The following is a 26,789-nucleotide window of genomic DNA, read 5'->3' on the forward strand; positions in this document are numbered from 1 at the left end:
TAGATTTGGGGATTTGGGGTGTCTAACAGGGATATTCTGTACAAATTTCTATGAAGAAACAAAAATTAGAAAATCTTTATATTGTTGCAATTAGTTTACTTAGCACTCTATATGAAGTATGGTGAGTAATTTCTATAGGAGTAAAGCCTACATGATGAGAAGAAAATATATTTGTGAAAATAGGGATTTTTGGGTTGTTTGGAGGATTTTTTATCACGAGTTTTGGGGGCTTTTACACTAACCCATCTGGCAACACTGCCAGAAAGGTCTCATACACAGCTGAGTGAGGAGGTCAAGTCGTAAAGTATTGTTGTGATGTTATGATATTGTTATGCGTCGCACAATGGTGTTACCTTAATTGTTCAGGGACGACAAGTGATCGTGAAGGGTATAGTCTAGGCATTTCTGACAGTTGGCTGAAAGTCGGGTAAGCAATGCTTTTATTGTTATTTCGTTTAGGGGAAGAGTAGCACTGCCGTAGTAAAGAACAATAAAGGACCTTGAGCACTAAGCCTGTCTTAAGACCAAAGCCCTGACTCGGATATTATTAATATTATTATTAATTGCTAAGCTGCAACCCTAGTTGGAAAAGCAGGATGATATAAGCCCAGGGGCTCCAACAGGGAAAAAAGCCGAGTGAGGAACGGAAACTAGGGAAAATATATTTTAGGAACAGTAACATCAAAACATTAACTATATAAACTATTAAAAATAAACAAGAGGAAGAGAAATTAGATAGAATAGTGTGCCTGAGTGTACCCTAAAGCAAGAAAACTCTAATCCAAGACAGTGGAAGACCATGGTACAGAGGCTATGGCACTACCCAAGAATAGAGAACTGGTTTGATTTTGGAGTGTCCTACTCTTAGAAGAGACACTTGGGTCTTAGTCGACACAATGATTTTCCTGTATAGGCTGCATTAGTAAATGGAATTGATTAATCCTTCGAAGGCTTGCCGTTAAACCGAACTAACTGTAGTAGTTTACTGCACTAAACCTTAATCCTGTCATAGTAGTCCATGCCAAGATAATTTCATTGTTATATTATAATGTGCAAGGTTCCCTGCGTCATTTATGTATTTCTTCATTCTTATCTACTCCAACATCATTTATTTTATCCAATAACCTCGTGCTATGGTGTCTGTTACAAATTTATGCTAATTACCGAGATGGGCCCATTGCTATGATGCAGAAATGTTTGTAAATATCTACTGTTGCACCGATTGCTTACATTCTGGTTAAAATGGCTTTTTCTGACATATTTGCATTTGTTTTGAACAATTTTGAAATCTTAATATTACTCGGTATCAGCAATTGAATGTTTTGGAGTGACGGAATTTTTTTCCAAATTCAAAGCTAAAAAATCTTTAGTTAAAAAATATTCTAGACTACCATAGACAGTATTAATTTAGAAATACACTTGACAAACTTAACTGGTAAGAGAATTAAGGTATATATAGAAAAAACTCCTGTTTTCCTCAAATGACCTTTATCTCTCGCAAATAAATAGTTAAGATATCCAATATATCTTATGGTAATGGGAGCCACCCAGTGGAAACCAGGGGTTTTGGGTGGGGAAAATTTACCGGCGAATCAATAAATAATGGTAAAACTAACCTTTTCTTTTCTATACATCATTCTCTGGGACGTTTTATAAATCCACGAAAAATTGCATAAAATATGGGGATCCTCTTCTCCTGAAATGTTTATTTTATTCTTTTGTTTACGTTTTGCCAGTTAGATGTTTCTGCTCCCTTTTGTGCATGGTTTCTTGCCCGATTATGAGTTTGTACTTCCCGCGCACAAGCAATTCTCCTTGATGCTCTATGACAAGTTCGTATTTCCTGTGTTCATACGTCATTCCTCTACCGTGCCTTCCACATGGTGTACTTGGGCATGTATGTGACATAGACATGTCTGCGGCACACCGTTTTCTCCGACAACGCTTCAGTATCTTTGTAGCTATGTTACGTGTCGGATGTGCCTTATGAAGCTCAGAGTAACAAAGTGTAATGGTTGCTATTTTGGCATATCGATGCTATAGCCAAGTTTCATGGTGCTCCTGGTGTAGTGAATAATTTTTCAAAATCTCATTGTGTTATCCCTCAAAGGCTCAAGTGGCCTGAGTGCAATTCTGACTCAGCTTTTCGGGAAGACCAGCACTTTCATATCCTACTGCAATGCTTTTGTAAAGATTGGCAAGAAAAAAAAAAAAATAGGTGTCAATTATAAGGTAAGGAATTATTTGTCATATACTTTATCACAATTTAAGGCTTTATTTGTGATTTAATTTTAGTTTGGGACCTGGGAAGTGGGACCCGGGGACCTTTCCCCCGGGTAGTGATTGTGACCTTGGAACTTGTAGGTTAGGTTAAGTGGGTTTGTTAGCTTCTGTGCTCTTTTAAAGTTCTCAAAAGTGTTAAATAATCAGGGGGAGGGGGTCTGGGGGCTTGCCCCCTGCTATGGATTAGGACCAGGGAACTACTAGGTTAAGTTAGCTGTGTTTTTTAGGTTCTGTACCCTTTTATAATCTCAAAAGTGTTGAATAATTACGTTTTGTTGTGTTCGCACACCAAAAATCCCAGGTTCCCACCTGTGTCTGTCGGGAAGGGGGGTCCATGATGGTAGAACGGCTTATTTGCAGTGGAAATGAAGGTCAAATTCGTTGAAAGCACATCATTTACTGTAGCAAAAGTCTGTTTCTCTTAGAAATGTTGTCCTGTGTTTTTCTATGAATTTATTATCTAGACCTTCCAAAACACATGAACATAAATCTTAAAATCCGTATATCACAAGGGAAATAACTAAATATCACGAGAACAGATCGATGTTATTTAATCCTATTTTATATGGAAACTAATCGAGTTGTAAGAAATTAAGGGATACTTCCTGTTAGTAAGCTAAGGTACCCCCGGGAGGTTTGTGGATCAGTGGACGCCGCTTGGAAAAGTCATAGAAAAAGGGAAGTTCAATCCCATTTTCTCTAATTAAAGACATATGGCTTAACTTGAAATACACCACTCAACCTTGCTTACATTACCATGCCCTTACTGGGTTGTTGACACCCCCCTGCAAACTGCCTGTTATCTCTACGACACTAGTTAGGAGTTGTGTTCTACAAGCTACCTCGGTTGCTGTGTCCTTACTTGATTTCTTGGCGATCCCCTTCCTATACCCTTTGCTCATACTACAAAACAATAAGGTACTTTCATTATTAGAAGCCAATGAAGTCTCTAGTGTCTGGTGCCAAAATCCAGTCAAGAATTTGCTCACTTTTCCATTGCATGATATTAAACTGATAAGCAGAGGACCGAACCGAATATGCAATCTCATTGCTGAAAGTACTCAAGGATTTAACTTATCAATATGAGTCCATTAATTTTCAATTGAACCTATTCATAGCACAAAACCTAGAACTTAAAACCATCTTTGTTCCGACACGAATACTTTACCTCGAATTACCTCTTCGGAGGGTCCTTGATCCTCTCTCAAACTCGACCAAGATTTCCCGCGCTACCCCCCTATCTCGCTCCCGATAGTTACTACCCCCGCCGCCAGGATAATTCCTTCGGCCCGGATTAGGGCAGGTCACTGCTTTTCCCGGGTCAGGACATCATTAAGTCCTTGGTCGTGAGATCCGAAGCATCTCACTCTCTCGCTTAAATCTTTCGATCCTTTGGCGCGTTGTGTTCCCACGTGTTCCCAGTGTACGGACTTGTGTTTTTTCTGCGATAGTGCGTTTTCGCAAAGTGTCCTCAGTCCGTTTCCCTTGTGTTATCCAAGGTTTTTCTGTAACTCGTTAGTGTTGACCTTCGTGTGCGAACGATGGAGATCGTGAGTCGTTGTCCTGGTCCTAGAGCAGGAAAGTCGTGTGGGGCTTTCCTCTCTAAACCAGAGGTGGACCCGCATTCCCTTTGTTCCACGTGCAGGGGTAAAGTTTGTTCCTCCTCGGACACATGTTCCGAGTGCGTGAGTTGGGACGGAATTCAGTGGGTACGTTATGGTACTAAGAAAAAGAAGTCGTCTAAGCGTTCCCCAAAGAAAGTGAATGGCGTGTCTTCCTTACAGTCGGTCAGTGATCGGTCCGACGAAGCCTCGGCCTCTCCGTCTCCTTCGCAGAGGAGTGGCCAGCAAGCCCCCAGTGTAATTGTGACCCATAGTGTCCTCCCAAGTGAACCCAGTGTGACGGAGGAACCAAGGGCTGGCCCCTCGGGAGTAAACGGAAGGGCCGCGAGTGTTTCGGGCGGATCGGGCCACGTGGCAGGGGAGCACGCTTCCTCGGAAGACCCGGTATGGGGCAGTGTGGCGTTCTCGGTCTCCCCCCCGCCCTCGTGGGCTGGTGCGTCGGGTTCCCCCCCCGCCAGAAGAGAACCACTCGAGAATTCGTCGCCCGAGTAGCGACTCCTTCGGTTGGAAGTTACCGAAGACTCCAGGGAGGTCTCCGCTGAGGATGGACGTATCCCTGGGTCCATGGCCTTCTAGTAGGGACAGAGTGGTCTCAGTACCCTCGGTATCCACGGCAGTTCCCGAGGACTTTCTCCAGCACCCTGTCTCGGACGGTCGGCGGCGAAGGGCCTCCCCTGCGCATCACTCTAGCAGTCGTTACGGGAAGAACGTGGCACCCTCGGACTCTTCGGAAGAAGGCTCATCCTCCGAGGGAGAACGCAGGGAGAGACGGCACCGTAAGAGAGCGCGGACCGATAGCGATCGTTCTCGCTCTAGGTCGAGGTCGCGGCACAGTAGGAGGCGCCCACGCTCTCACTCCCGTAGGTACAAGAGGGAGGTCTCTCCCGGCGGCGGCGAATGGTTTTACGTGCCCCCAGGAGAGTCCAAGAAGCACCGCTCGCCAGACTCTCGGTCCAGTGATCGAGCCTCCAAGTTGTCACTGCCTACATACAACTTGGAACCGCTCGACCGGCCACGCAAGAAGGACCTCACTCTCAGGCACAAGTCCTCGAGGCCTTCGGTTCACCCCACCCGGCGGGAGGAAGCGCGCTTCCGAGAAGCCAGCCCGACCGAACCAGCCCAACCGGGTCGGACGTCGAGCGGGAAGGACCGGTTGCCGGGTTCGGGTCTTCCCACCGGGACCGTGTCCTCCGCGTCCAGAGCCTTGGCCCAGTCGAAAGGCCTCCCGGGGTCGGTGGCACCCGCCACACGGCGAGACCCGACCGTGTACGGTGCGCCCTACGGTTGCGGGACGGCCTCCATGGGACCTAGTAGGGAGAGGCCAGTCTACCTCCCAAGCACGGCTCCCCCCAGCCAAGCCGATACCTCGGTCGACGGAGGCGAGGTTTCCCCGTCGGAGGACTCCGCCTACAGAAGGGTGGTAGCCCGCATCAGGAGGACCCATGGGATTCCTGAACCCGAGGCGCCGAAGGTGAATACCTGGAGGTCGAGCCTCTTGAGGTACACACATCGGGACGTCCTTCCGAAGTCCTCTCTGGCCCTGCCCCTCTCCCCAGACCTAGTACTCGGCCAGGAGTACATAGATAACTTGGTGGCCAGCACTACGGAGGCCCCCAGGTCCCAGAGTTCCTCCAAACTCCTCCAGGGTCTGAAACTACAGGCCAAAATTTATATCCCAGAAGGACGACGCCCGGGCCCCTGTAGAGTGGACTCAGCCGTGGATGTCCTAGGACAAGGCGGCTCGGATGTAAGGGCCAGCTCAGCCCCTGTGTCCTTCTCGGCTTCTGAAGCAGGCATGATGGAGGAGATGTCGAGGGACATGATTAACGTCTCTTCATGGCTGGACTGGTGGGCCTCCACGTTAGTGAATGTACAGGCCTCCACAGACCCCGACGACCCGGAACAACAGAGCCTCCTGTCGGACATTATCACTTCCGGGGGGAAAGCGCTCAAATTTATGGCATACCAGGCTCTCTCCCTGACGGCCAACTGGGTCCCCCGGAAGAGGGACACAGTGCTTTCCAGGGTAGCAAGGAAAATCCCAGACAGACAGGCGCGAGTCATTCGCACCCTACCCCTAGGAGGAGAGTCCCTGTTTCCTTTGAAGGAATTGGAAGAACTGATGGAGAAGGTGTCCAAGAGGAGAGAAGTCAACGTCCCTAAGCAATCATCCTCCAGGAGACCTCCGTATAAGAGGTCAGTCTCGGATAGGACCGTGACCCCTCAAGCTGTTCCCAGCTCTTCAAGGAGGGACGCCCACTCCTCTTCCTGGTCATCATCTCCTCAGCCCTCCCGCAGGGGAACTACAGCTTCTGCCAACTCCTTCAGGTCGGGTTACTCCGCCTCGAAGAGGGGCAGATCAGGCCGCCCCTCTAGGAGAAGGTAGAGGGAGAGGCCCCCTACTCCCGCCCAAGCCTCGGGTTGGGGGATGCCTCAGACCCCATTGGCAAGCATGGAAAACGTATGGGGCGGATGCTTGGACGGTGTCCGTCCTGAAAGAAGGCTACAGGATCCCCTTCATAGCGGACTCACCCCCTCTGATCCCAGCCACCCAAACAGAATGGTTAGCTCCCAGGGACCCGTTGAAAAGGGCTACCCTACAAAAAGAAGTTTCCTCCATGTTGGAAAAGGGAGCCATGGAAGAAGTCCTTCTCCCAGGGCCAGGCTTCTACAGCCGCCTGTTCCTGGTGGAGAAAGCAACGGGGGGGTGGAGACCGGTGATAGACCTGTCGGCCCTCAACAGGTTCGTCAAGAAGACGGACTTCAAGATGGACACCCCAAAATCCGTCCTGATGTCCTTGAGGGAGAAAGATTTTATGATGACGGTCGACCTCAAGGATGCGTACTTCCAAATTCCAGTCCACCCGTCGAGTCGGAAGTTCCTCCGGGTAAAATGGGGCTCCCAGATCCTGCAGTTCCGGACCCTCTGCTTCGGACTGTCGACGGCCCCTCAGGTGTTCACGAGGGTCTTCGCGACAGTCTCAGTATGGGCTCACGAACGAGGTATCCGCCTCATCAGGTACCTGGACGACTGGTTGCTCCTTTCCAGTTCAAAGGCCCTCTTGGAAGAACAAGGAAAGGACCTCCTCCGTTTCTGCAGGAGTCTGGGAGTCATTATCAACCTGGAGAAATCGAACCTAACGCCGTCCAACAAAATGGGGTACTTGGGGATGACGTTGGACACCGTGCAGGGGAAGGCCTTCCCCTCGGAAGACAGGATACAGAACCTCGTCAAGATCATTCAGCCGTTCCTGTCGGGGCTTCCCAGGAAAGCGAAAGACTGGCAGAGGCTGATAGGCCATCTGGTCTCATTAGAGAAGCTAGTCCCCCAAGGGAAGTTACGACTCAGACCCGTACAATGGAACCTCAAGGCTCTATGGTCCCAGACAGGCTCTCAGAAAACATCGATCCCAGTCCTTCCGCACACGGAAACAGCCTTGAAATGGTGGAGATGCCGGTCGAACTCCCTCAAGGGGATGCCCCTCGGGTCCTGTCCTCCCGAGTTTCTCCTGTTCACGGACGCCTCCAGCCTAGGGTGGGGAGCCCACCTGCGGGAGGAAACAGCAAGCGGGACCTGGTCAGAGACCGAAAAGCATCACCACATCAACGTCCTAGAGCTAAAAGCAGTACAAAAGGCATGTCTGCACTTTGCAAGTCGGTTGAAGGGAAACACCGTGGCCCTAATGTGCGACAACGCCACGGTGGTAGCCTTCATCAAGAAACAAGGGGGCATGAAGTCGAAGGAACTGTGCGACCTCACTGTAGACATCTTGCACTGGGCGGACGAACACCAGGTAACACTGCTAGCAAGGTTCATCCCCGGGAAAAAGAACGTGCTAGCCGACGGCCTCAGCAGGGTAGGTCAGATAGTAGGGACGGAATGGTCCCTACAACCAGCGGTAGCCAGACTCATCCTTCAACGCTGGGGCTCCCCGGTGATAGACCTATTCGCAACAAAGCTCAACGCCAAGTTACCGGTTTATTGCTACCCGGTACCAGACGAAGGAGCAGCCCTAGAAGACGCCTTCCAGCACAGGTGGGACAACCTGGACGTTTATGCCTTTCCCCCCTTCACGCTGCTAAGACAAGTGCTCAACAGAGTAAGAACCGCCCAAAACCTGAAGATGACTTTGGTAGCGCCCTGGTGGCCGGAGAGAGAGTGGTTCGCGGATCTGAAAGACCTGGCAAGCCATCCGCCATGGCCTCTGTCCCCCAGGTCAGATCTTCTGAGTCAACCGCACTTCCTCAGGTTCCACGACAACCCTCTCTCTCTTCGCCTTCACGCCTGGAGACTATCGAGCGACTCCTGAGGAAGGAGGGGTTCTCCTCCTCCACAGCTAAGAGGATGTCCCTATATCTAAGAAAATCCTCTACCGTAGTCTACCAGGCGAAGTGGGCCGCCTTTACGAAATGGTGCGCGACAAAACAAATAAGACCTCTCGAAGCCTCGGTCCCTGACATAGCTGATTTTCTAGTGTATCTTAGGGATAAAATAGGAATGTCAATCCCAGCTATTAAAGGAGTGCGAGCAGCCTTAGGCCAAGTCTTTCTCCTGAAAGGCATCGACCTAGGGACATCAAGACACATAGGGATGCTGATTAGAAGTTTCGAACAATCCTGCCCTCCCCAAGCCAGGAGAGTGCCTAGATGGGACCTGGCCAAGGTCCTGAAAATGTTGTGTCTTCCTCCCTTTGAACCGCTCAGAGATATCGGGGACAAAGATCTCACCCTCAAGACAGTCTTCTTGCTAGCCTTAGCTTCGGCTAAGAGGGTAGGTGAGATCCACGGTCTCTCCTACGACGTGGCACACTCCAAAGGGTGGAAGGAGGTATCTTTCAAGTTCGTACCCTCCTTTGTAGCTAAAACTCAGAACCCAGCAGTCTGGGACCCGAGGTTCGAAGGTTTCTCTGTTCCGGCCATTCCCAAGACAGGTAATACGGACGACCTGAAGTTATGCCCGGTCAGGACGATCAGGAAGTACCTGGAAAGGACGGCCCATCTCCGTCCAGGTGCCAAGAACCTCTTCGTCTCTTCAGGCGTTAATAAGAAGCAAGTGTCCAAGAACACTATTTCCTTCTGGCTGAGACAAGTCATCACTAGGGCTTATGAAGAAGACAAGGTGGCGGTACCAGGCACTCCCCGTCCCCATGACATCAGAGGCCTGAGCACGTCCTTGGCCTTTGAGAGAAATATGGCAGTGGGCCAGATCCTGCAGGCCGGCACTTGGTCACACCAGTCGACCTTCACGGCCCACTACCTCAAAGACTACTCAAGAAAGTCTTTGCATGGATTCTCCATTGGGACAGTCATCGCCGCCCTCCAAGCTGTGTAGTGGCAGGCTGGAAGACGTCCCCAACAAGTGAATAGACTCATCCCTACTTCTTCAGGAGAAGATTCAGTAGAGAACATGTCAAGAGGTAAGCCTTAAATTATAAGCGTAGGTTTTCCACTGCTACCCCCCTATCCGCTCTCTGTACCCCCGCATTACGTAGCCCTCCGGGCACCATGTGCCTAACCAAGTGGCAGAATGGCTCTCCCGCCTCCTAAAGTGTAAGTCTCCGAAGAGGTAATTCGAGGTAAAGTATTCGTGTCGGAACAAATGAAAAATTTTAAGTAATTTTTATTTTTCCTAACATACTTACCGAGAATTACCTCTGAGTAATGGCCCTCCCTTCCGTCCCCGAGTGCCATTCTTCCATTGCCAAGTCGGGCTTAACGGAGGACTTAATGATGTCCTGACCCGGGAAAAGCAGTGACCTGCCCTAATCCGGGCCGAAGGAATTATCCTGGCGGCGGGGGTAGTAACTATCGGGAGCGAGATAGGGGGGTAGCGCGGGAAATCTTGGTCGAGTTTGAGAGAGGATCAAGGACCCTCCGAAGAGGTAATTCTCGGTAAGTATGTTAGGAAAAATAAAAATTACTTAAAATTTTTCATTTTTAACAGTGAATATGAATAATTAAGATACAATACATGCAATAATTCAAGATTTTATCAGTGACCAAGAACTTATGTTAAATAATCATACAAACTAACCTTTAAACAATATTAAAACATCAGTCAACATGTTGTCTTCACAATAAAATTGGGTTGATCTGTTTGAAAGAAACGTTGGTAAACCTCTAATTCAAAATTAAAAGCATTGACTGGCCAAAAGAGATCACCCAGTAGACTTGATGTCATGAGATTGATACGATTTACCACAATGGCAAAGAAAAAAAACACCCTAGCAATGGATTTACTTGATTTGAGTGCGCTCTGATGTTGTGTTCCACTGTTAAGGAAATACTGAGTACAGGTTATTTTCTTATGTAAAATAGAGTTTTAACTTGAAAAGTTGCCTGGAAGAAATTTGATTGGAAAGAAAAAGCTATGTAAATATAGATTTGTTCCGGAACTGGAATACAAACTTGTGCTATTTATTAGGGGAATTACTTTCGATGAAACTGAAATGACGAGCCATTAAAATTTAGTGATAGTTAACTACCCATTCTGCTACTTAGCGGGGGTTGGAGGTTAGCTTTCTACTGTTCCTGCTCCTACATTGGTGATTTAGCTCACTTTGCTTTTGGATCAGATGGTGTACGGTCATTGCCGTTCCTCATCCTTCGCCTGTTTTTAGACTGCCATTAATTGCTTTGTTTGTGCTCTCTCCTTGATTAGTGTGTGTGTGTGTTGACATTTGCTGACCATGCGCACCTGCCCTGGACTCGAGCTCAGTCTCTGGCTCGCCAACGCTCTACTGCTCAAAAGCTCTCAACAAACCAACAGCGCTCTCCCAAGCGCCAGCGCTCCAATGCACATCAGCGCTCCACTACGTATCAGCTCTCTCCTTTGCCAAAGCTTTCTCAAGCTCATCAGTAGCCACCAGCTTACCGGCGCTTACGCTCTCCTGCGCGTTCTCCAGAAATGGGGCACCATCATCCTCGTACGTAGTGCCATACTACGCACTAGCGCTCTTCTGCACATTCTTTACAAACTGTGCACCAGCATCATCCTGCGCAGCGCCTTACTGTGTGCCAGCGCTCTTCTGCGCACAAGCGCTCTCCGGCCCACCAGCGCTCGCCAATGCGCTGGCCTCAGTCTCCGGCTCGCCAACGCTCTACAGTATTGCACTAAAGCACTCTCCTGTACGTCGCCACTCTCCCAAGCGCCTGTGTTCCATTGCGCATCAGCGCTCTCCTGTGCCCAAAGCTCTCCTCAGCTCGTCGGCACCCTCCGGCTCGCCAGCGTTCTCCAGCTTGCTAGCGCTCACCTGCGCATTCACTGAAAACTGGGCACCAGCATCCTCCTGCGCAGTCCCATACTGCATGCCAGGACTCTCCTGCGCCTTCTCTGGAAACTGCGCACAGCATCCTCCTGCTTAGTGCCTTACTGCGCGCCAGTGCACTCCAGCGCACCAGTGCCTTCCGGTCCACCAGTGTTCGCCAATGCGCCAGTGCTCACTGGCGCAATTGCGTCATGGCCATGAGCAGGTTCTACAGGCTCCTAGTTTTAAGGAACATTGAATCGACAGGTCACCATCGCCTCATTCCCCTCCCTGCAAATGCATTAATGTGTGACCGCCTGGGAAAGGGGAAGGGGTCTCCACAGAAGGGGTCAGGATCCCGAAGCTGCTGCCTTCTAAGGCAGACTCATCAACAGCCGAGACTCCTCGCAGGGAACCTTCGGTACCTTTTCCTTCAGGGGATTTGTCTGACAGTGCGTCTGTCAGTCAGCAGCTATGGTCAGAGCAGTGGTGCAAGCCTTCACGCTTGCTCTGTTTGCCCACTCTTCAGAGCATCCTACAGCTCTTAACAGACCTAATGCAAGGAACCACGGCTTCTTCTTCTCCTTAAGAGGAAGAGAGGAGTCTCAGACGCGGTCACTTCCCTGAGGGTAAAGCTGACTCCTGTTAGGCCTTCGAGTCTGCTCCTCCTGCATCTTCCACTGAACATTCTTCTACCTCACCTCTGCCGAGGGAGGGACTTCCTCTCTTCCACCTTCGGAGAAAGTTTCCTCTCACATAGAGAGTTCTCCACCACTGATGAAAGTCAGGAGGGACACGACAATCCAACCTTCGATGCTCGAGTCCTACGTCCTTCCTCGGAAGGAACCTAAGGACTCCAAGACTTTTCCGAAGTCCTCTTCAAGGACTTCTAAGCCTACAGATGCAGCCAGTCAGTTGAGAGATGTCCACGACCCACCTCGAGAAGAGCTCTCGGGGGTGGAAGAAGGAGACTTCTCTGCAAGTCCGTCGGAAGGAGAGCAGAAAGAGTCTGAACATGCATTCTGGCAGGTTCTGACTCATGAGGGTTCTCAGTGAGTTTACTGACCGAGAGAGACCCCCACAAGAGGGCAAAGACACTGTCTTAGACTGTGTCTTTGGCACCCAGAAACCCTCAAAGACCAGTGCAGCCTTGCCTTGGTCTCAGCTGTCCTCCCAACATTCCGGTTCTACCACCAAGCTTCTCCCACCTCCTCGTCTCCAGCAGAGGAGGCATTTCGAGATCTTAGATGAGCCTCGTCCAGCTCTTCCTCTCCATCACTCCTTGGAAAAGCTCATCAAGGGAATCTCTCTAGAGAGACTCTCCAGCCAACAGGTCTCATTCTCGGCAACTAAGATCCTTAATCAGGAGAAGGTCACAAAGTATGCCATGCATGCTACTTCATGGCTTGATGTTTGTCTATGGACCTTGGGAATCCTGGTATGAACTAAGGATTTCTCTAAGGAATGTACCAGGAAAGCAATGGAGACTTTCCTGCTCTCAGGCACCTGCACAATAAAGTTTCAAACACATGGGCGATTACTATTCTGAAACGTCGGGACGCGGTGTCTGAGAGATTCCACTAGCTAGTCCCAAATGCTAAGATTGCCAGGCTCAGGAATTCCTCTCCTGAGGGATCCCATCTAAAGACGTGGAACGTGCTGCTGAGAGATGGAGCAAGTCCCATCAGGACTCCCTCCCCCATAGGACTTTGTCATCCAAGCCCTATAAACCACCAGCTCCTCAGCAGTCCCGTCCAGCCAAAACCATGACAAACAAAACCGCAGCGAAGACAACGGTGTCTAAAAAGCCCTTTCCTGCCAAGGACTGGAAAGACACAAAGTCCTCCAGGCCCTATCCCCCTTGAAGTCATATCTTCAAGCAAAGTGAGCTAAATCACTTGTGTGTGAGCAGGAGCGGTAGCAAGCTACCCCCGCTAACTAGTGGAATGGGTAGTTAACCCTCGCTAAATTTTAATGGCTCGTCATTTCAGCTTTGCCGAAAGTAATACCCCTAAATAATTAGCTAAAGGTTTGTGTCGTTAGGAAAAATACAAATTATCTATGTTTTTGTCATTTTAGGTACTGTATATTGAATGGTTCAAATGTATTTGACCGTACAGTATTTTGTTGTGGTTATACTGTAGCTTTATTATGGAATTGTTCCGACACAGATACAGACTGCTATTTATAGGGGTATTACTTTCGGCAATGCTGAAAACCAGCCAAGACAATTTTAGTGAGTGATAATTACCCCATCCGCTAGTTAGCGGGAGGGGGTTGGGGTAGACTAGCTACCCCCCTCACTCACACCTGTCGGTTGAGTAACCACTTTTACTTTTGGCTTGGTAGAATGCCCCCGCAATGTGCCTTGTGTGTGTGTCGGTGTGTATATGGTTATTGTCCCGCTATGCGGACCTATCCAGAGATTGAAGGCCGCCACTGCGGCACCTTCATGTCGTCCGTGGAGACGGACCCACACCCTTTATGCCCGGCTTGTTGGGGAACTCAGTGTTCGCGGGACAACACCTGTTCCAAGTGTAGGGAGTGGCCTGCCTCCCAGTGGGAGAGGTTTGCGCGTAAGAAGTAGTAGTCTAAACGCAAATCTTTGCTTTCGAGGTCTTCCTCGAAATCGAAGAAATCGCGGGCTTCGGCTTCCTCTACGCCCAATTCTTTGCCCGAAGCTAATCCTCGACCAGGCCCTTCCGGGGCACGGTCGAGCAGTAGCCCATGGCTTGTGACTCCAGGTCAACCCTGTGGGATAGATGAGGATGGTGGCTCCCCTAGTTAGTCGGCTCCTTCTCTTCCCCCAGGGAGCGCCTGTTCTCTTCCAGACCTTGGGTCTGGTTCCGATGCCGAGGAGTTAGCTAACCCACCAGGGGCGGTGACAGGGCTCTCTCCAAGGCAAGCTTCCCCTTCGGGGGAACATATCTCTCGCTCGCGAGAGAGGGTTGCCTCTGTGCATCGGCAATCCCTTAACGCTTTAGGTTCTCCTACAGGGGCGGAAAGAGAACCTTGTTATAAGCGTAGTTCTCCTTCCGGCGAACTCTCCTCCCCTGCGGAAGAATTATTTGTTGACCTTAATCAGTCTCCCCCTCGGGAGGAGTCTGTTGAACGTTCCTCTCCGGAGGTTCGTAGAGTGGAGGGGTGGGTAACCCCTCTCCACCCCGGTCGTTCTCCTCCTCGGGCTGTGAGGAGACGTCTTTTTGAACCTGGTGGTTCTCCTCACGTTGACCCTTCGGGGTTTCGTGACGATCACCCTTTGGGCTGGCCTGATCGTGAGCCTTCAGGCTCTCGTCATGTTGATCCTGCGGGTTCTCATGACAGCAGGAGTCCTTCGGGTCTCCGTCGCGCTGAACTTTCGGGATCTCGCGACTTGAAACCTTTGGGTTTCTGTTGCGCTGAACCCTCGGGATCTTGTAATGTTGGTAAAGTTGAACCTCCGGGTTCTCGTACTGTCAGTCACGTTGATCCTTCGGGATCTCGTGACAGAGGAACCTCAATTCCTCGTTACGTTGACCCTTTGGGGTCTCGTAACCTGAGTTATGCTGAACCCTTGGGCTCTCGTAACTCTAGTCGCGCTAACACTTCGGTGTATAGTGATCCTTCGGGTTCGCGCAACACAGTTCATGCTGAACTTTCGGGTTCTCGTGCCCAGAGTCATTCTTTTTATGACAGAGTTTTCAAACTCGTTGTGTTGATCGTTCGCGTTCACACAACACAAGCTATCGTGAACCTTCGGGTGAGCATAGCAGTGAGTTCTTTCACCGACCTGAGAGCTCTCGCGCGCACGACCAAGTTGGCGCGCATGGCCAGATTGGCGCACACGACTGACTTGGCGCGCACAACCGTCTTGGCGCGCACAACCGTCTTGGCGCACACAAACAAAATGGCGATCATGGCGCGCGGGTTCATCCTATGGCACGCCATATGCGCGAACGTCCTGTTGCTCCATGCGCGCGAACGTCCTGTTGCGCGCCATGCGCGCGAACAACACACATTGCGCGAGCAACCTTATGCGTGCCAGGTGTGCGAACAACCTCATGCGCTCCGCGAGCGCGATGAAGGTGCGCGCATTCGGGAAAGGCGCGCGCACGAGCGCCCTTCCGCCTACCAACAGTTCGGTGTAAGAGCGCACGACTATCTTGGTGCTCACATTCAGTCTCTCGAGCCCCTTAGGCCTCAACAGAGACAACAGTCGCCTGCGCGACCGACCCCAGACCCTATCCCTAAGGGTAGGCATGTGCCGATCTTGCCTGTAGGGAAACCTCCATCAGACAAGAGGGTTAGGAATCCTACCCAGGGAGCAGTTCTTTCCTAAGGACCTTCCCCTTAGTTCCACAGGATCCCGTGACCCCCCGTGGCTTAGCACCTTATTAAACGTAATGCGCCAAGCCATGAAGGGAGTCGTTCCCCGCTCCCAGTCCTTGGGTGATACACCTAGGGTTCCCTTGTTGCCTCCTCTCTTCCCAGGGTCCTCTCCTCCCTCCGATCCTTGGAGGAGGTCGGAAGTTGCTGCACAGGCGGGTCCTTCAGGCAAGGGGAGACAATCATCCCCTCGCAAAAGACCTCGGGAGGAGATTAGGCATAAACCTCAGGGTAGCCAACTGCAGTTCAAGATGCCACAGGCCAGGCCAAAGGGGGAAAGGAAAAGGATTCGTCTTCGCTCCCCAAGGAGGATAGGGTTACTTCTTATGGAGACTCCTTCCGTTCTTTACCGGTCGAGATAGTGTCTTAGGAGACACGACCTGCGACCGGACGGGATTCACCCCGTACGGCAATGGACTTACATTCCACCCGTAAGCCGATGGAGTCCTCTAGGCCCTTGGGGACAGAGGACCTCCGGCCTCGTGGAAGGGAACCGAAGGATTTGTTCACCATCCCCAAATCCTCGGCCAGGCTTTCTTCCTCACTGCCTCCCAGGCAGCCGGAAGCGAGCACCTCCCTGGTAGTCTCCCTATCCCCAGTCTATACAGTTGACGACTTTGACCCACTCCGGGCTCCTATGGATGAGAGCTCGGACGTGGAAGGACAGAGCGATCTCGAGGATGGCGCTCTGCCAGTAGCCGCTAGCCATAAGCTTACAGAGGATGAGAAGGAGGAGTCGGAACACGCCTTCTGGCAGGTCCTAGCCTGCATCTGTTCCATCAATGGACTTTCAGATCCATCGGCAACCCCTCTAGATGGAAAAGAAACGGTCCTTGACCAGTTCTACGGCACTCAGAAACATCATAGGACCAGTGCAGCTTTGCCCTGGTCAAAGGGGTTGAAGAGTGCCAAACAGAAGGCAGTGTTCCAGGTAACTGGGTCTACCTCTTCTCTCAGCTCCTACCTTCTCCGTATGTGTTTCAGAGGAGATACTATGAGATCCTCGGGGAATCTCTTCCAACATTGCCTCTTGACTACTCTATAGAGGCACTCTCGAAGGCCACCCCCTTTGAGAAACTTACGGGACTTCCAGTCTCCTTTTCGGCCTCTGAAATCTAAACCAGGAAAAGGTGGTGAAGTACGCCATGCAGGCTACTTCGTGGCTGGATTTCTGGTTAGGATCCTTATGACAACTGATGTGGTCGAAAGACCTGTCTCGGGGGTCCTCCAGGAAGTCTTTGGAGACTTTCCTATTGTCTGGCACTCGGGCCATTGAGTTCCTCTCCCATCAGGTAGTGAACCTTTGTTCCATCCCGAGGATGTTGAGCGGGTGGCAGAGAGGTGGAAGAATTCCAGTCAGGACTCTCTCATCCAAAAGGTCTTAACAGCTAGACCTTACCCCTCCCAGCCACAGCAGAAAGCACAGCAAAACCCGCAGCCGAAAAGGGCTAGAGACCCAAAACAACAGGGTAAAAAGGGTGCAAAGCAGGCCTTTCACAGAAAAAAGTCCTTACGTGGAGGAAAGGGTAGGAAGGGATCTGGCCGAGGCCGGTCCCAATAAGACAGGCAATCCTCCCATTTGCCCACCTGTGGGTGGGATGCCTGCAAAGCCGCTGGCCGAGGTGGCTTCACCATGGAGCCGAACCCTGGACGGTCGAGGTGATTCCTTCAGGGTATCGTATCCCGTTCACGCTCCCTCTCCCTCCACTGACTCGAGTGCCGATTCCATCGAACTCCTGTGCGAAGGGATCCTCACAGGAGTTTGCCCTCAGGGCAGAAATCCAGTCCATGTTGGAGAAGGACGATCTCCAGGAGGTCCTCGATGGGTCCCCAGGCTTCTACAGTCAACTCTTTCTTGTGAAAAAGGCGTCTGGAGGCTGGAGACCAGTCATCGACCTCTCTACCCTGAACAGGTTTGTCGAACAGACACCTTTCAGGATGGAGACAGCCGACACAGTCAGACAAGCGATAAGACCCCAGGACTTCATGTGCACTCTAGATCTGAAGTACGCATACTTCCAGATCCCAATTCACCCGTCTTCCAGGAAGTATCTGATATTCATGTTCAATCGGAAGCATTTTGGTCTTTCCACAGCACCCCAGGTATTCACGAGAGTGTTCGCCCTAGTATCATCTTGGGCTCACAGAGTCAGCATCCGTCTCCTAAGATACTTGGACGACTGGCTGATTCTAGCAGACTCGCAGACTCTCCACCATCGAGACAAGCTTCTAAGGTTTTGCCAGGATCTGGGGAACGTGGGATACCTAGGCATGCGATTAGACACCCTAAGGCACAAAGCGTTTCCATCAGACGAAAGGATCCAGAGACTGAGGGAGATAGCACAGGTCTTCCTCAGTCGGGAAGAGCTCCCGGCGCAGTATTGGCTTTGCCTTCTTAGTCACCTCTCTTCCCTGACCCGACTGGTCCCCAACAGTCGCCTCAGGATGAGATCCCTCCAGTGGCGACTAAAATCCCAGTGGAACTAACACTCCGATTCCCGGGATCACCTAGTCCGCATAGGGCCAGAGGAACAGTTGGACCTCAGGTGGTGGCTGGCGGAGCCGAACTTCTGCAAATGGGTCGATCTTCTCATCTCTCCCCCGGAATTGATGCTTTTTTCGGATGCATCAAAAGAAGGGGGGTAGGGGGCTCACGTGCTGCACCATTACATCTCCAGCCAATGGTCCGAATCAGAAAGGTACCAGCACATAAATCTCTTAGAGATGAGGGCAGCCTTTCTGGCCCTCCATGAGTTCCACCAGGTCCTAAACAAACAGGGCGGTACCTTTTCGCAGCAGCTGTGCCATCTTGCAGTAGAGATACTCAGATGGGCAGAAGACAACTCGGTGACTATCAGCTCGCTTCATTCCGGGCAAGAGGAATGTGCTAGCAGACAAGCTGAGCAGAGCGACTCAGATAGTTGGTACCGAGTGGTCTTTGAATCCTCTGAGAGCCAACAAAGTCCTGACTTTGTGGGGTTCCCCGATTGTGGATCTGTTCGCAACGGCCCTGAATTTCAGGCTTCCGTTGTACTGCTCCCCAGTCCCGGATCCCCAAGCTCTTTGGCAAGATGCTTTCCACCAACGGTGGATAAACCTGGACGCTTACGCGTTTCCTCCGTTCTGTCTGATGAGAAAGGTCCTCAACTAGGTATGAGCAAGCAACAACTTACAAATGACCCTCATAGCTCCGCTATGGCATCACGCAGAATGGTTCCCGGACTTTCTGCATATCCTCACGGAGATCCCGAGGGAGCTTCCTCCACAGCACGACCTCCTCAAACAACCACATGCCAACATCTTCCACAAAGCCGTAGCCTCGCATCAACTTTAAGCCTGGAGACTATCAAGCACCTCCTCACACAGAGGGGCTTTTTGCAACCGGTTGCGAAAAGAATGGCTGGACACCTCAGGAGATCCACAGAGGCAGTCTACCAGGCGAAGTGGTCAGTTTTCGGTGGTTGGTGTCGTGGAGGGGGTATCTCTCCCCTTGATGCCTCTGTTCCAACTACTGTATAGCGCAGTTTCTTGTATACCTTCGGGAAGAAATGCTCCTCTCGGTCTCGGCAGTCAAAGGCTACCGCTCAGCCTTGAGTCTCGCCTTTAGACTGAAAGGAGTCGATATTTCCTCCTCGGAACTTTCTTTGCTCATAGGCAGTTACGAGCTTACTTGTCCCCAGGCAGAGCTAAGACCTCCCCCTTGGAACGTGGTTCAGGCCCTCAGGTCTCTGAAGGGCTTCCCCTATTAACCACTACACCAGGCCTCAGATCGCCACCTCACGTGGAAGACGGTGTTCCTGCTCGCTCTGGCTTCGGCCAAGAGAGTCAGCGAACTTCATGGTCTATCTGCTGATGTCTTCCACTCTAGGAGGTGGGGGGAAGTAATCCTCAACTACATCCCTGAGTTTGTAGCTTAGACTCAAAATCCGGGTGTGCCGGACTCCAGGTTCGGCCCATCTCGGATAGAGAGTCTTCGTTCTGTAACCGAAGATCCAGACAAACTGTTACTATGTCCAGTAAGGAATCTGAGGTGTTACTTGAAAAGAACAGCAAAAGCACAGGGAAGGTCAAGAGGAGGGTCACGAGGAATACTATTTCCTCCTGGATAAGGAAAGTAATCGAATACGCTCTATATCCAGATCCTCCTCTGTCCAACTGACCCAGAGCTCATGACGTCAGAGGCATTGCAACGTCTCTGGCGTTCAAGAAGAATTTTTCTGTGGCACAGGTATTGCAAGCGGGCGTGTGGAAGCGTCAGACGACCTTCACAGCCCACTACCTGAAAGACGTAACCCACAGGAGCATGGAAACCTCCATTGGTCCTGTGGTGGCTGCACAACAAGTGATCTAATGCCTCAGGCTCCTTGATGGACAAGTAGCAAAGGTTTAGGGCTGAGGTTACCCGGGTTAGCCTAGGGTGAATGAAAAGAATGTCTGGCTCACTTCTTTTCTTTCTCCTTCTCCCCCCTGGGGAAATAGCTCTGCAAGACCGAATCATAGCTGACCTCACCCCTCTGCAGGTAAGAGTCATTTCTCTTGTGCATCCTGAGTATGAATGAATACTTTGTTACGCCACCAATACCTCATGAGGGAGGGTATTGGATATGTCTTAGAATCCTCGAGTTCCTACGTAAAGACAAGCCACGAGTCTCTCTCACACAAGCTTCTGCAGGCCGCTATCAGTGAGTTACCTTGTAACTACTGTACTTTGATTTTAGCGAGGGTAGGGTTCCTACTAATTAGATCAAAATCAATTAGAAGGACCCCGGGTCATGACCAAGGCGAGTTGGTAGAACCTCCTCCCTCCTAAGAGTAAGTCACCCTATAAATAGCGAAGGTTTGTATCAGTGTCGGAACAAGTAAGAAATTTGGAAATAATTTGTATTTTTCCTAACATACAAACCTGAAGCTATTTATACAAATTGGCCGGCCACCCTGTCCCCCTAGAAGTCCTGCCAGAAAGCAAAAGTGGTTACTCAACCGACAGGTGTGAGTGAGGGGGGTAGCTAGTCTACCCCAACCCCCTCCCGCTAACTAGCGGATGGGGTAATTATCCCTCACTAAAATTGTCTTGGCTGGTTTTCAGCATTGCCGAAAGTAATACCCTAATAAATAGCTTCAGGTTTGTATGTTAAGAAAAATACAAATTATTTCCAAATTTATTTTAATGTGGTGTTTTTGTAGGGTTTGGAATGAACGAGGCGATTTACAGTTAAAATGTGACATAAAAAATTTTCATGAAACGAAATCCACTCCAGAACAAATTAATTTTGTGTTGTGAGGCATTACTGTAGTTAGGGAAAAATACAAATTGTTTCCAAATTTGTCATTTTTCTCAGTAATCATCATTATTATTATTAAATAATAGTGAAAGTTGTCAGTTTATGTAAGCTTTCATAGTAAGACAAATAAAACAAGGAAAAAATGAAAAAAAAAAAATAGTGTAAATTGAGAGAGTAGTATTTCTTGCATGGCCAATGTGTATTATCATATGGACCTCACATAGATGGATATAGTGTAGTATAGGCATCCCCTCAGTTGACACAAACAGTTGCCCAGGCCTGCTTTAGAAGATTGTATTGTTCATGATAGTCATCACTTTGATAATGAAAAGGCGTCATTGAAGTTCAGATAAAATTTATCTTTACTAGTTGCAGTGCAATAATTTCTTTGTCTAATAAGTTACTTAAATTTTTCAGCGGAGTATTAATTGTATTTCCAGATTCAAATGTACTAAACTTTTTGATTTACTTTTACAGGCATAATGGATGAAGCAGGAGGTGAAGCAAAGCCAGCCATTGTAAAAGAGGGCTGGCTTAACAAAAGAGGAGAACACATCAAGAACTGGAGACAACGATATTTTTATTTGCTTGAAAATGGAACGTTGTTGGGCTTCAAGACAAAACCAGAACACGACCTCTCAGACCCTTTAAATAATTTTACTGTGAAGGTGGGAACACATTCTGTTTCTTTTGAAGTTTCCTTGTTTACTTTTATCTGTTTGCCTTTACTAAATTGTGATAATGTAGTATCTTGTTGTTGTGTTATGCTGTCAGTGAATAAATAAAATGAGTGATAATGGCAAAATATTAATTTTGGCCTTTAATTCTGCATGCTAGATTTAAAGTCTAATTTATAGGGGTGGGTATACTTTCAGTGATTTAAAGTCTAATTTATAGGGGTGGGTATACTTTCAGTGTAGCTGAAAGGCGAGCCATGATAATTTTAGTGAGGGATAACTACCCCATCCTCTAGTTAGCGGGGGGGGGGGGGGGGGGGGGGTAGACTGGCTACCCCGCTCACTCACACCTCTCGGCTGAGTAACCACTTTACTTTTTGACTCGGTAGAGAACAGACATGCTGCAGTTCTCTCCCGCAAAGACTTGCCTCGATTGTTTTTCTGTCATTTTTATTTTTTTTTCTCTTGTGCGTGTTTTCATTTATCTTATACATATATATGCCTGTATATATTTATAAATGGAAATATACTTTTATGTTGTTATATACTTGTAACTTTAATTACTGTTGACAGTGTATCCGGCGGCCTCTGCCGTAAGGGAGTTGTCATTGTGTTGATACTACTCCCCTACCTTGCCGCCCTCCCCTGCGTTGATGGTCAGCAGGTTCTCAGCTTTCCCGTGTGTTTATTTCATTACTTGTGTTAAAGTTTATAACAGTTCAGTTCCCTTTTGAGGAATTATCTTGCTAGGAAGGTGACTTATTCCCCTAATAGTTCATGTTGTGCAGCACTGGGCCGATGCGTGATTTTGGTTTGGTTCGTTTAATCTCTCGCACCACTAACTTGGGATCCAATTCCATCCAGCTCCTACGCTAAAAGATCTGCAAAGGAACTGCCCCTATGGGCTGAAGTCCAGAACATGTTGGAGAGGTGCTCTCCTAGAGGTCCTTGACAGGTTCCCAAGTTGCTTCAGTTAACTCTTTATTGTGAAAAAGCTGTCTGGAGGCTGGAGACAAGTCATCAATCTCTTGGCTCTTAATAGGTTTGTTCTTCAGACTTCGTTCAGGATGGAGATGACACTCACGGTCATACAAGCGATAAGACCACAGGACTTCACATGCACTCTGGATTTCAAGGATGCATACTTCCAGATCCCAATCTATCCATCTTCAAAAAAGTATCTTCGGGTCATACACGAGAACAAGCAATACCAGTTCAAGGTGCTGTGCTTCGGTTTTTTCATAGCACCCCAGGTCTTTACGAGAGTGTTCACCCTAGTGGCAGCTTGGGCTCACAGGATCGGCATTCGTCTCCTAAGGTACCTCAACGAATGTTTGATCTTAGCTGACTGGGTGGTGGCCCTTCCTCAACACCGAGACAGACTGCTTGAGATTTGGCAAGATCTGGGGATGATGATAAACCTCAAGAAGTCATCCCTGCTCCCCTCTCAAAGACTGGTATATCTAGGTATGATTATAGACACCAACTTATAGTAAGTGTTTCCATCAGATAAGAGACTGCATAGGCTGAGGGAGGTAGCAAGCCCATTCCTTAGACGAGAAGAGCTTCCAGCCCAGAAGTGGTTGTGTTTCCTAGGTCACCTGGCATCCCTGGTCCCTCTAGTGCCCAACAGCTGCCTCGGAATTCTTTCTCTTCAGTGGATGCTCTAATCCAAGCGGAGTCAACACACTGGCTCCCCAGATAATTTAGCTCGTATGGGACAAGATCAACTGACAGATCTCCAGTGGTAGGTGACAGATTAGAACTTCTGTAAAGGAACAGGCCTTCTTGTCCCTCCCTGGAATTGATGTTCTACACAGACGCATCAAAAGAAGGGTTGGGCGCCCCACATGCTGCACCACACTGCCTCAGGGCTATGGTCTGAGTCCGAAAGGTACCAGCACATAAATCTATTAAGAGATGAGCAGCCTTTCTGGCCCTCCAACAATTCCAACAGTTCTTGGCAGGTCACTCTGTAGTGTTGATGAGCGACAAAACCACAGTAGTGGCTTATGTAAACAAACAAGGCTGTATCTTTTCGCAGCCCCTTTGCCATCTAACAGTAGAGATGTGGAGGGTTAATTTTATTTTATTTGCTTTAGTTTTGCCAAATCACAAGAGAGAGAGAGAGAGTGTGAGTGTGAGTGTGAGTGTGAGTGAGTGAGTGAGTGAGTGAGTGAGTGAGTGAGTGAGTGAGTGTTATGAAATATGATTTGCATTTTAGTGTTAAGTGATTTATTTTAGTTTTAAGTAGGTTTGGTACTGTGTGTGTAGATTATCGGTGTTGGGTATTGTGAAAGGATTTTGTTTTTCTGATTATTGGTGAGTTCTCGGTACCCACACGCACCGATATATGTTTGTTATTTTGTCTTATATTGTTAAATTGATGGTTAGTTATAAGTGGTTTTGGTTGTTTGATTTGTAAGAAATATAGCTTTAAGGTTATGTTTTGTTTTACTGTTCCCTCTGTTCACTAGTCCAGTCGAAGTAAAAGTAAGGGGAAAGTTTGTGTTGTGGGACAATTTGTCTGTTTAAAGAGATCAAGGGTGGGGGGGGTTTGTTTTTGTTTACATCCCACCACACTATTTTGGTACCCGAACAATGACTGTCAAGGTGGGATTGAGAACTGGACTGTTGGACAAGGGTAAAATAGATTTATTAATTAGACGTAAGAGCGATCGAAATGGAGGAAATGGAAGAACAGTTACAGGTTTTAAAGGAGAAATTGCGATTGTCTAATGAGCGAGAGGAGAGGTTGTTGTTGGAGAATGCGAGGTTGAGATGTGAGAATGAGGAGATGCAAAGGAAACTAAGGGAACTTCAGGGAATGTAGAGAGAGTGGAAGAGGGTGTTGAGATGAGGATGCGAGAAAATGAGGAACGAATGGAAGCTATGATGGGGCAAGTAATGGGGATGATGAAAATTGTCATGGGTGAAGGTGCAGTCAGAGGATTGGCTTCTGCTACGGGTAACGAGTTGATAGTGGAAGAGAAGGATAGGGTAAGTGATAATGGGGAAGGTAGTGATAGTGATATTGAAGGTAAAGGGATGAGACATAGTAAGGATGGACCGAAGGGAGATAGGAAGAATGAGAAGAAAGGTAAAGGGTGCGAGTGAGGATGATCATGAATGTGTGAAGGTGGTAAGTAAGAAAAATGGTAAAAAGGGAATTGTTAAAGATAGGAATTTGAGTGTAGAATTAGATTCATTGTATTCAAATGAGGAAGAAGGCAACAAGAAGGGAGTAAGCAGTGAAGATAGTGAGAATGAAGTAGAGGAAGTTTGTAAGACAGTGTTTATGAGAGAGGTACCTAGGTGTGAAAGGTTTAATGAACATAGCAGTAGGGATGTATTTGACTTCTTTAGGGAATATGAAAGGTATTGTCAGGCTAAGTATGGGGATAGTAAGAGAGTTTGGGCTGGGGAGTTGGGAGAATTTTTGTCAGGATATTTGTTGACGATGTATGAGGTGATAATAAGTGTAGGAGATGTTGAGTATGGAAGTGTAAAGAAGAGAATGATTGAGCAGGTAAAACGTATGAAAGTTAGTGTTAGGTATAAGCGTAAAGATGATTTTGATGAAGCACGAATGAATGTGGGTGAATCAATCTCAATGTATGTATGTCGGTTAGAAACTTTAGCTAGAAAGAAGTATGGGGATGAGGAAATAAATGAAAATAAGGAACTAATGAAGAAGTTTTTGGGTACAGTACCAGAGAATGTGTTTGCGTTTATTATTTTGAAACGGAAGGAGAAAATGAGGTGGACTAGAGAGAGATTGACTTGGGATGATATTTTAGAGATAGTTGAGGATTACGAGTTGGATGGGTGTATGAAAGAAAGTAAATCTGTGAGTGTAAGAACTGGAATGGAGGAAAGTGTGCCAGAATTTGGTAGTTTTAGAGATTCTGTTATGAGAGGGCCAATGAGGGTAGCTGATAGTGTAGTAGATAGAAGTGTTAGGGCGAGTAATGTAGGAATACCCATGCCGAGAAATGAAGGTTTTAGACGGGGAAATCAGGTTTGGAGAGATAGAAGTGCTAGTGTGCAGTAAGGTAGGTTAGGTAGTGGTATCCGTGAAGAGAGAGGTTATAGGTGTGGGAAGGTAGGACATAAAAAGAACGAGTGAAGCTGGGCATTAGGAGCATGTTTTGGGTGTGGAGAGACAGGGCATCCTATTAGCGAGTGTAAGAAAGAGAAAGTGGTTAAGTGTTATCGGTGTGGTACAACTGGGCATGTAGCAAGTGGATGTAGGAGTAATCTTACAAATGTGATTCTTGGTAATTGTGGTAAGGATGGTCATTATGCGAGGATGTGCCAGGAGCAGCTTGCTAAGTGTACTGAATGTGGGGTGGATGGGCATATAGCAAGGGTTTGTGGGAAGAAGGGATTAAGTCATCCAGGATGTTCGGGAAACTAATTAATCAGAGGGTTCAGCTGGGTGAGTCCTCGTGTGTGTGGGTAGTGAATGTGATGTATGTTTGTGAGGGTTTATTGCATGAAGATGTGATGGGGGGAAAGAGCACATGATTGCATGAGTGTGAAAATGGTTTTTAATGGTGTAGAGTTGGTTGGTTTGATTCATACTGGTTGTGGTGTCAATTTAATGTTTAGGAATGTATATGATAAGGTAAAAGAGGTTTGTGAATTTAAGGGATGTAAGGGTGAAGTAAAAGGTATTGGTAATTTGCGTATGCCTGTGCAAGGCAAGTTGCGGGAAAATGTTATGATTGGTGGGCTGATGATGGAGGATAAAGATTTTTATGTGGTCGAGGGAGCGCATGAGAAATATGACGTATTGCTTGGGTATAATTTTCTGAAAAAATGTGGTATGATTGTACATCCAAGTGTGAGTATGATAGAAATAAAGGTTAAGGGTAATATTTGTGGGGAATTTTATTGAAAGGAAGACGGCAGAGTGAGTACAAAGGTGTGGAAGGGAGTGCCGTTGGTAGCAAAGGAAAGTGTAAAGTCATCGGGTAAGAAAGGTGAGGTTATTAGTGTAAAAGTTGCCTTGCCGAGCAGTCTGGGAATTTCCAATAGTGACAAGTATGAATTTGTAGTGGAAGGTATGGAAGCAGGTAATTTGGTGAAAACGAGTGCATATATATATATATATATATATATATATATATATATATATATATATATATATATATATATATATATATATATATATGATGGTGTTATGAATATGCAAGAGCCTCAGGTGAATGTAAGTTTGTTGCCGAGTGTTAGGAGGAAGAGAATCCGTAATATACGGGAGGGCGATGGCATGGGAGGTATATATACATAGGTCAATGTAGAGTATGA

The 26,789-nt window shown here is 48.2% G+C and overlaps 1 protein-coding gene and 1 pseudogene across 1 annotated transcript in view; both read left to right on the forward strand.

Moving 5' to 3' along the window:
* Window positions 1–254: 254 nt before the first annotated feature.
* Window positions 255–26,789, forward strand: part of Akt (Akt kinase) — a 103,183-nt gene continuing 76,648 nt past the window's right edge. The window contains exons 1-2 of the mRNA XM_068366922.1: window positions 255–427; window positions 21,277–21,467. Coding sequence (XP_068223023.1) covers window positions 21,282–21,467 — 186 coding nt within the window. The 5' untranslated portion in view covers window positions 255–427; window positions 21,277–21,281. The remainder of the gene's footprint in view (window positions 428–21,276; window positions 21,468–26,789) is intronic.
* Window positions 24,541–25,896, forward strand: LOC137634492 (uncharacterized; annotated as a pseudogene).

Source organism: Palaemon carinicauda, chromosome 44 (genome assembly GCF_036898095.1).
Source record: "Palaemon carinicauda isolate YSFRI2023 chromosome 44, ASM3689809v2, whole genome shotgun sequence".
Taxonomy (NCBI): domain Eukaryota; kingdom Metazoa; phylum Arthropoda; class Malacostraca; order Decapoda; family Palaemonidae; genus Palaemon; species Palaemon carinicauda.